Genomic DNA, 8854 nt, shown 5'->3' with positions numbered 1-8854 from the left:
CATTTAAAAAATATGTATACTTTAAATAAAAAAATACACTTCAAGTATATTTTATGATAGTATCCTAAATTAATATTTAGTATATTTTATGATAGTATCCTAAATAAATATTTAGTATATTTATAACGAATAATAATCACAATAAAATTATTAAGTATATTTCTTTCCAATTTATTTGGATAAATAACTTTTTCTAAACAAACTATTAAAACTAAACAAAACTCACAATATATTAATAACAATTTAATTGTTGCAATAAATGGTTATTAAATATTAAAAATATTATTTGGTTTTAAAATTAAGTCTTTAATACATTATTTATGAAAATAAATTCTAAAAATAATATGATTCTATAAAATACGACATATACAATGTTAAAATAGTTTTTTAGTTAAATTATTTTTCTAAGATTGGTTTTTTTAAAATTATATGACACAATTTTATATAAAAAGCATTTTCATACTAGAAAGATGACTAAAGAGTTTGTGTTTTTGATTATTTTGAAATTAATATTATTTTTTCAGAATTTTTATTTTGAACTTTTGCTTTTAGTTTTAAAAATACTTATAGCATAAATAAAAAAAATACATCTGAAATATATTTTTGGTAAGAATATCTTTGTGTAGAATTTTAAAATAATAAGTGCTTCATAAAATGATTGAGTAAGGTATTCTTTATATAAAACTTTTAAATCTCAAACGTTTATTAAATCTGACCGTTAATAATAATAGTTCTCGTTTCTCACAAAAATATCAGTTCTCACCGGATACGCTCGCATATATATATATATATATATATATATATATATATATATATATATATATATATATATATATATATATATATATATATATATATATATATATATATATATATATATATATATATATATATATATAAAAGTGTAAAAGATCTATGATGACACAGTGGTATACAAGAGCAGCCGCGAAAGGAGTGGCAGTGAGTGGACATTTTTGGCAGCCGTATGGTTTAGGGAGGATGACGACTAACTGCACCAGCAGCAACCGCGATGAATTGGACGCCATTTTCAAACAGAAGCGAATTCTCCGTACTCAGCTCAGAAAAACCCTCAAGGCCATCGACCCCTCCCTCAGATCTGAACAAGGTACAATACAATTTAATTTAATCTTTGGTCGCTCTTTTTTTTTATTCCTACACAATCGTTTCTTGTTCAGACAACGCTATTCAGGACATAATTTTGGGAGCTCCGTGGTTCAAATCAAGTCTTAGGTTTTGCGCATACATAAGTTGCAGTGCTCTGCGGGAAGTCGATACTTTCAAACTCTTGTCACACATTTTGCAACCTCAGCCCAATGGTATGTCGTTAAACAATTCATTCTTTTGTTATTTAATTACAATCATCAGGAAATTATCATTGACAAATGACGCCGACATATGTGGAACTCGAACACCAAACACGCCTCTAATAGGAACTATCAATGCTGCATAGAGTATATGAATTTGATTTGTTAAGATGATATATGACCAAATGCAGGTGGTAAAAAACTATATGTACCGCGAGTGGAAGATAAAAACAGTCACATGCGTATGCTTAACATATCGCGTATTGATGACCTTGTTGCAAACTCAATGGACATCTTAGAACCAGCTCCAGTTGATGCTGATGGAAATGCACGCGAAGATGGTACTTGTCTCTCTCTTTCAATCACTGCCAAACTCTCTTATCTTACCCACTACTTGAATATTCAGGCATGTGGGAAATCTTTTCTATTTTTATTTCCTAAAATTTGTATTAGTCTTACTTGTTAACAAGGATAAAAAAGATTCTTGAAGTGAACAATTGTCTTGCATTTCCAAAAACAATGAAAATGTCAAAAGAGGCATTTTCATTATTTCTTTAAATGCATCATCCTTAGCTAGCATTTTTAATTCTCTTCACCACAACGACTCATGTTGAAATATTAAGCTAGTTTAATTTCTAATTAGAATTAGCTTATGGTTATAGTGTTGTACAGGTGTCAGCTTATGATAGGCCTTTATTTTGAACTAGTTTGATTGGATAGCAAAGGGATAGAGTTCCCTCCTTTCTTGTAGTTCACACTGTGAGGTTATGTACTCACTAGCTCTATTATGTATTCTTCATGAAGCATAACAGAAATTCCTCCCTATCTTTCATTCTTTCACTCTTCTTGCTCTGAAAATGCTTCATCACAATAACTCACTTGTTAACAATTAACAACAACAACAACAAAATCATATCCCACTAAGAGTGGTCGGCTACATAAACCAACATGCACTATAATCTTCTTTTCAGAACTATGTTTCTATCCAAATTGTTAATCTTGAGATCTTTCTTAAAAACTTCTCTTATGGTCTTTCTAGGTCTTCATCTCGCTCTAACTGTTTTACTTCTCTCAATTTGATTTACTATCCTTACAACAAAATCTACAGGTCTTGCCTTTACATGCCCAAACCATCTAAGTTTATTTTCCACCATGTTTTCTATTATAGGTGCTACCCCAACACTCTCTCTCTAATATTTCCATTTCTAGTTCTATTCTGTTTAGTCTTACCACAAATTTTAGGAAATGAAATTAGAAAATATTTTCACTAAGTAAGCGGATTCTTAGCTTTCAAAGATGTAGGAAACTTGCAAAAAACAATGCTTAACCTCCAAATTTGAATCTTCTTCAAAATGCTACCATTAACAAGTCATAGTGGCACCATGTGAAGCTAAAATTTTGTTGAATCTTAGATTTTTTAGGTTTAAGTGTCATTCGTCTGTTGTTCCTATTATGAGCATCCAGATGTTTCAAGACATATGATCGGTTAGCCTACAACTTTACATCTTACATGACACAAGTTTATAGATGATTTGCATATCCTAATCAAGGGTTCCTAATCTAAAAGATGTGTTTTTTTTTCTTTTCCTAGAAGAAGTAAAAAGATAAAGAAATAGTAAAGTCTCAGGATATTAACTTGTAAAAAGTTGCTTTCACAAAACCAGATACAAGTTATGCACACCCCTTCTCCCTGTCTTGGCTACTTTTGTGCAGTTAATGTTGTTTTCTGATTCTTGTAGGGTTGACTTCCATCTAGTGTATTTTTATAATTATCTTGATTGGCCAATATCAACAAGCGTCTAAAAGATCTCTTTGGTGCAGTTTTGCAGGCGAATGACCCAGTTGATATTTTGCTCTTACCTGGTAAGCTTCTCATTTCTTATTTGATTATCGGTTTCTAATCTTGCATATAGCTAATTAATTATATTATTTCTCTTCAGGATTGGCATTTGACAGATCTGGAAGACGTTTAGGCCGTGGTGGAGGGTATGTTTTTTTAATTTCTACAATTCAGACCATTGAAATCTGTCCCTTATTATGTGAAAAGTCTGAGTGAGACCCGTGCATTGCACGAGTTATGAATCATCAAAATTTTAAATTTGAATTTCAAATATTAGAGGCAAAATGACGAAACTTGTTTAAGATGATCAATACAAATCAAAGATTTATCAAGGTTAATTTTCATCATTAACCAAGGAGTCTTTCTCTTTGGTGCTAACCTTCTTTCACTTTCTCACTTATCCTCTTTTGCCTTGCTATTTTGGTGTTTCATTTATTCCCTTGCATGATGCATGTTAGATGACTTGAGAACCAAGTTTGACAGCAACTTTGCTCTCCTAAGTCTGCATTTTTCCATCTCCCATCTCTATCTCAAACCCTAGCAAGCTTTGTCTTCATCCCCACCCAAAACCCTAGCAATCCACTATAAATAGAGATCATTTTGTGAGAAAACGAGAGAGCTTTTTGAGTGTAAGGAGGTGTTGGAGAAATTGAGAGAGAAAGAGAGCTTCCTTTGTTGAGAGAGTTGGAAAAAGAAGCCATTATTGGTCTTGCAAACAGTACCAAGGCAGTCTTTCTCCAAGGCTCTTCCTATTGGTAACTAACTATCCTTCCACCTTCGCTTATCTTGTTTTGTTGGACTTTTGTTATGATATAATATATTGTGTTGTGTCTGATTATAATTTTTGTTTGTTTAGTTTTAAGCACACCATAACATTAGCATCTAGGGTTTACTTGTTTCTTTTGATGGTTGCGGTGATTTAAACTGAAACCATGTGTGTTAGCTTGCGTATGCTACTTTTTAAATGTCTTAGTTTCTTTCCAATAGTTGATTTGTTATGCAAGTTAGATCACTGTAAGAAGTCGAAAACCATCAGAAACTAGAGTTAGGACGTCCAAGATCCCAACGAAAAGCCATCACAGTCAATACCACAGCCGAACCCTGATCCGATTGCAATTTTGCGTGGTGCCTGGGAGAATTAGGACCAGCCTATAATAAGCCATTGCGGCTGTATTAACTTCTCTCAGTAAGTTTTGGATCAGAGTTTGCAGTTTTAGATCATTGTGAATTTCAGTTTCCTATTCTTTGATTTCATAAATCTAAACAGTAGAGCGTGTTGCATTAAGTCAGTTTTCTAGATAAGGCGTCAGTGACTCTATTTTAATGTTCAGGTTTATAGTGAATTTCAAAATACAACCCCATTAATTTTGAAGTCCACTTGAATTGTTCCTCACACAAAACTCTTTTATCTGTTAGAAACTTCAGACTTTTATTGATGAGTTAAAATGAAGTCTTCCCATTAAATAATGTTTCCATTTTTGGACAACAATCATAATGACCATAAATTCCCTCTCAAAAACTGATTTAGATTGGGCCCTATCAGATAGTGTTTGACTGTGAAAAAGCTATTGGGTTAGGTTCCTGCAATAAAACTGCTCCTAACCCTTTATTGGATTCATTTGCTTCTTTCTGTGGTGAAGACTTTAGAGAAATCTGGAACATGCAGAGTATGAAGGTCATCAATTTCTTCAACTGTTCAAAAGATGTATGTGCTTCTTGATTCTAATGGAAACCATAACTGAGTCAATGATCGAGATATTTTTCCCTAGTCTTTAAGAATCTTCTATAATAGTCTTTAAGGCCCTCCTAGTCTCTAACTGAGTTTGAGCGAAGGTACATTTTTTTTTATATATTTGCAAACAAGTATGTTCCTTCAGTAATGTTAAATCTGCTTGCAAGTATTGTTGATGTTCTCCGACAGATTTGCTATAGACCAAAATATCATCAAATAAAACTAGAGCAAGTTTTCTCAAATATGGTCTAAGCATTTCATTCATTAATGATTTAAGTGTAGAAAGAGCATTAATGAGCTCAAAAGGCATTACTAAAATTCATAATGTCCCTCGAGAGTTTTGAAAGTAGTTTTGAGAATGTCTTCCTCTTTCATCCTCATTTGGTGATATCTAGATCATAGATCCAATTTAGAAAAAATTCTTGCCCCTCCCAATTCATCAAGTAATTCATTAACAATAGGAATAGGAAATTTGTCAGGAGTACAATGATTTTATTTAATTCCCTACAATCAACTCAAAAGCGCCATCCACCATCCTTCTTTTTAACTGAAATGATGGGGGACTAGAATAAGGACTTATACTAGGTCGAATAATTGCATGATCACGGCTTCTTGATGGAGGCAACCCTTGAGGTTCTTGAAAAACCTCATCAAATTCGGATAGGACAATTTGCAACCATGCTGGCCGAGTGCTCTCTTCCTTTTATTACCTTGTCAGATTATTGGTATTCTAATAGAATGCTTTATCCTTCATCGTCGATGGCCTTGATAATTGATTTGAATTCTCCCTTCAATATGTAATATTTTCCTTCCATTGGATTTTTTAAGGTTAATTCTTTAAAGTTTGCTCGAATTTCTCCAAGACTCGATAGCCACTCCATTTCTAAGACCATGTTCATGCCTCCTAATTGAAAGACGAAGAAATTTTGTTCAATCTCTATGTTTTGCATGAGTAGTTTCAATCTACAAGATGCAGTTTCATTCTGCCCTTATAACGTCTTTGAGACCGTTCAGAAAGATTACCTCCAAATAGGAAGGTTCACTACATTTTCGAGGACCTGCATATAACTCAAGTTGTTCTGGATATTCTTCTACAGTTCCGGTTTGTTTGAGACTTAATAATAAACTGGGATTTGGGCTGGCTTCAATTGAGTACAGCACTTTGAAATTCTTCCCATATGGGATTTGGGTTTGAGAATTCCCACCATTGATACCAAGCGAGTGCCTTCCCATCCATTGCCACCATAATTTCTTGTAATCTATTAGGTTTGTTCTTTCTCTTCAAATCAAAATACCTATCCATAAGCATCGTTCCCTTTAAAAATAGGAATTTCCAATTTCCGCAGCGTTCTCGCGACAGCCTGGGAAGTTGTGATTCACTTATGGAACTAATTTAGTCATTCGTCGTCTAATTTCGGTGTTCCACTCTATCTTCGATGCGTTCCAATTCTTTTTCCTGCTGCTTCTCCATGGTTTCTCTCATGGCGAGCAATGCTTCAAATCCTCGTCCTAACAATTGAATTCAGACCTCCATTTTGCATCTTGTAACCAACCACGTTCAGAGCAACCAATATTTTAGTGCACTGATAACAGTCGATAGAAACTGGTATCAATAGAATATATTACTGAATAATAATTGTTTATTATAGAAATCAGAGATGACAACATACAATCATCACACACTACAGATAATGAAATGCACACAAAATTGACACATACTTACCAATATTAGAGAGCTTGGTTCTCTCACTCCCTAATAATTTCTGAATAATCAACAATCCTTCTTACCTCTTTCCTGTTTATTCTTATTACAAACATATAAGAAAATCAGAATCAACTATAAAAATCAAACAATGTTATTGACTCTTGTTTTGTCTGAAGTCTCGAGTGCATTAACAATGATCAGATTTAGATAAACATTGATCAAACAATCTGCTTAGTAAAACTATAAAAATAATATTGGACAAAAGTCCTATTCAATCATAATATGCTTTTAAATCATATTACAATGATTGTTAACAGTTATTATGATACCTTCCTGAAAAATTACAAGGAGCTTGCAGAGGCACGCAATTGGAAGCAGCCCTTGCTTGGTATGCATTTCATTCTTCTAGTCATTATACTTTTGGTTGGATTAACCTAACCGACAAAATGCATCACAATAACGCATTAAGGATTTGCAGTTGCACTTTCATATTCACAACAAATACTAGATGACGGAGTAATACCGGTTACTTCAACTGATATTCCAGTTGACGCTCTTGTATCTCCAGAAGGTGTAATTCCCATCAGTTCTGCTGCCTTCAACAGGTATCACTGAAGATACTCTCTCAATCACTTCACCAGGACCAATTCATTAAATGATGCATCCAATATTGACCAATTCAGCATGTTTATGTAATGTTTGAATTTGTGAAGTTAGACAATACTTTTCTTAAGGCTGGGATGTATGCTTTGACTTAGTTGTCAAGTAACTTAATTTCAGTGTGAAATTATTGTGTTTTCTGTATGACTTTTGTCTTGAGGTGATTCTGCTAAAAAAAGTTTCTGAAACGTGGGGCTTAGTGGAAATTGATGTAGAGTTAAATAACATTAGTATTACAGGATATGGTTTTCCAAAAATACGGATCATTTCAAAAGTAATAGTAGTGAATGTTTGTGTTTAGAATCTAAACATATGATTTATAAAACACTAAACATGTTTTATATCATACGTTGTCTTCAGGTTAGTTTTTCTTTTAACAATTTTTTTTTTCAAAACCTTCAAATTTAAAATCCTACATTGAATCATTTTTAATTTAAAGGGTTAAATGGCTTTCACCCCTTGCAATAGTAGCGAGATTCGGTTTACCCCCTTTTAAAAAAAAAATTTGCATTACCCTCCTATAATATTAAAATTGTAAGTCTTTTGCCCCCCTAAGAGGGAAAATTACCCCCCTGTAAAATATATTTTTTTGATTTTCCCCCCTGGTTTTTACACGTTTAGAGGAGTGCCCAAATATTACAGGGGTAATCCAATTTTTTTTTTAAAAGGGGGTAAACCGAATCTCGCTACTATTGCAGGGGGTGAAAGTCATTTAACCCTAATTTAAATTTGGTTGAGTCCATCACAATTTTTAAGTTTTTAATTACTAAACATAGGTTAGTACAAAATTTTTGATTTTTTTTTTCTGAAAATAAATAAAATCTAAAATTTAAACTTTTGAAATTAATTTTTTCCCCTTAAAATAATAAATAAATATTTTATGAATATAAATAAAATCTGAAAATTAAACTTTTGAAATTAACTATTTTTCCTGAAAATAATAAATAAATAATTTTTCTGAAAATAAAAAAAATACTTTTTCCCAAAAACAACTGAAAATATTTGTTCCTGAAAATAATTAAAAAACAATTTTTTTTTCTAAAAATAAAAAAAAAGCTTGTTTATTATTTCTGAAATATATATTTTTTAATTCTAAAAGAGTTTAAAATATGAAGTCATTTTTAAATGCAATATGATTTAAATCGTTTTATAATTACAATTTGGTTCAAAGTAAAATCTTCGGCAGCAAATAATGTTTAGTATTCCCATGAGTTAAGCTTAGTTTTAAAGACCCACCCATCTTAATTTTAAACTTCACAAAAGATTTCTGACACAATTTTATTTTATCGAATTAAGTTCTTCTAAAATGAAGGAGAAGATTCTAGTTCATTCTTTTATAACATATAACTAAGGTTTTCTAAAATGAAGGAGAAATGAAGGAGAGGATTCTAGTTCATTCTTTTATAACATATAACTAGTGGGGATTGTGTGTGTTAAGCCCAAATGTGAGAAAGAATTAGTGAAGAATTAACAAAAAAAAAAGAATTAGGAAAATTGAGGGAAGTTAGAGAAGTTTTGAAGAGAATGTGAAATAGAGAGAAGCAGAGCTAGGGTTAAAGAGGAACCTCCATTGATAGAGGAATTTGTAAAAA

At 32.0% G+C, this 8854-nt stretch overlaps 1 protein-coding gene across 1 annotated transcript; it reads left to right on the top strand.

Annotated features, from left to right (window-relative positions):
* Positions 1-910: 910 nt before the first annotated feature.
* On the top strand, positions 911-7450 carry LOC131662544 (5-formyltetrahydrofolate cyclo-ligase, mitochondrial-like). The gene is made up of 7 exons (XM_058932363.1): positions 911-1126; positions 1197-1337; positions 1517-1666; positions 3147-3188; positions 3266-3311; positions 6920-6990; positions 7081-7450. Exons 1-7 carry the CDS (start codon positions 916-918, stop codon positions 7215-7217), a joined length of 798 nt encoding a protein of 265 aa, XP_058788346.1. The 5' UTR covers positions 911-915; the 3' UTR covers positions 7218-7450.
* The last annotated feature ends 1404 nt before the right edge of the window (positions 7451-8854 follow it).

This window comes from Vicia villosa, linkage group LG3 (assembly GCF_029867415.1).
Source record: "Vicia villosa cultivar HV-30 ecotype Madison, WI linkage group LG3, Vvil1.0, whole genome shotgun sequence".
NCBI classification, from domain to species: domain Eukaryota; kingdom Viridiplantae; phylum Streptophyta; class Magnoliopsida; order Fabales; family Fabaceae; genus Vicia; species Vicia villosa.
Note: the sequence above shows the minus strand (reverse complement) of the source record. Positions and strands in the feature narration are given on the sequence as shown.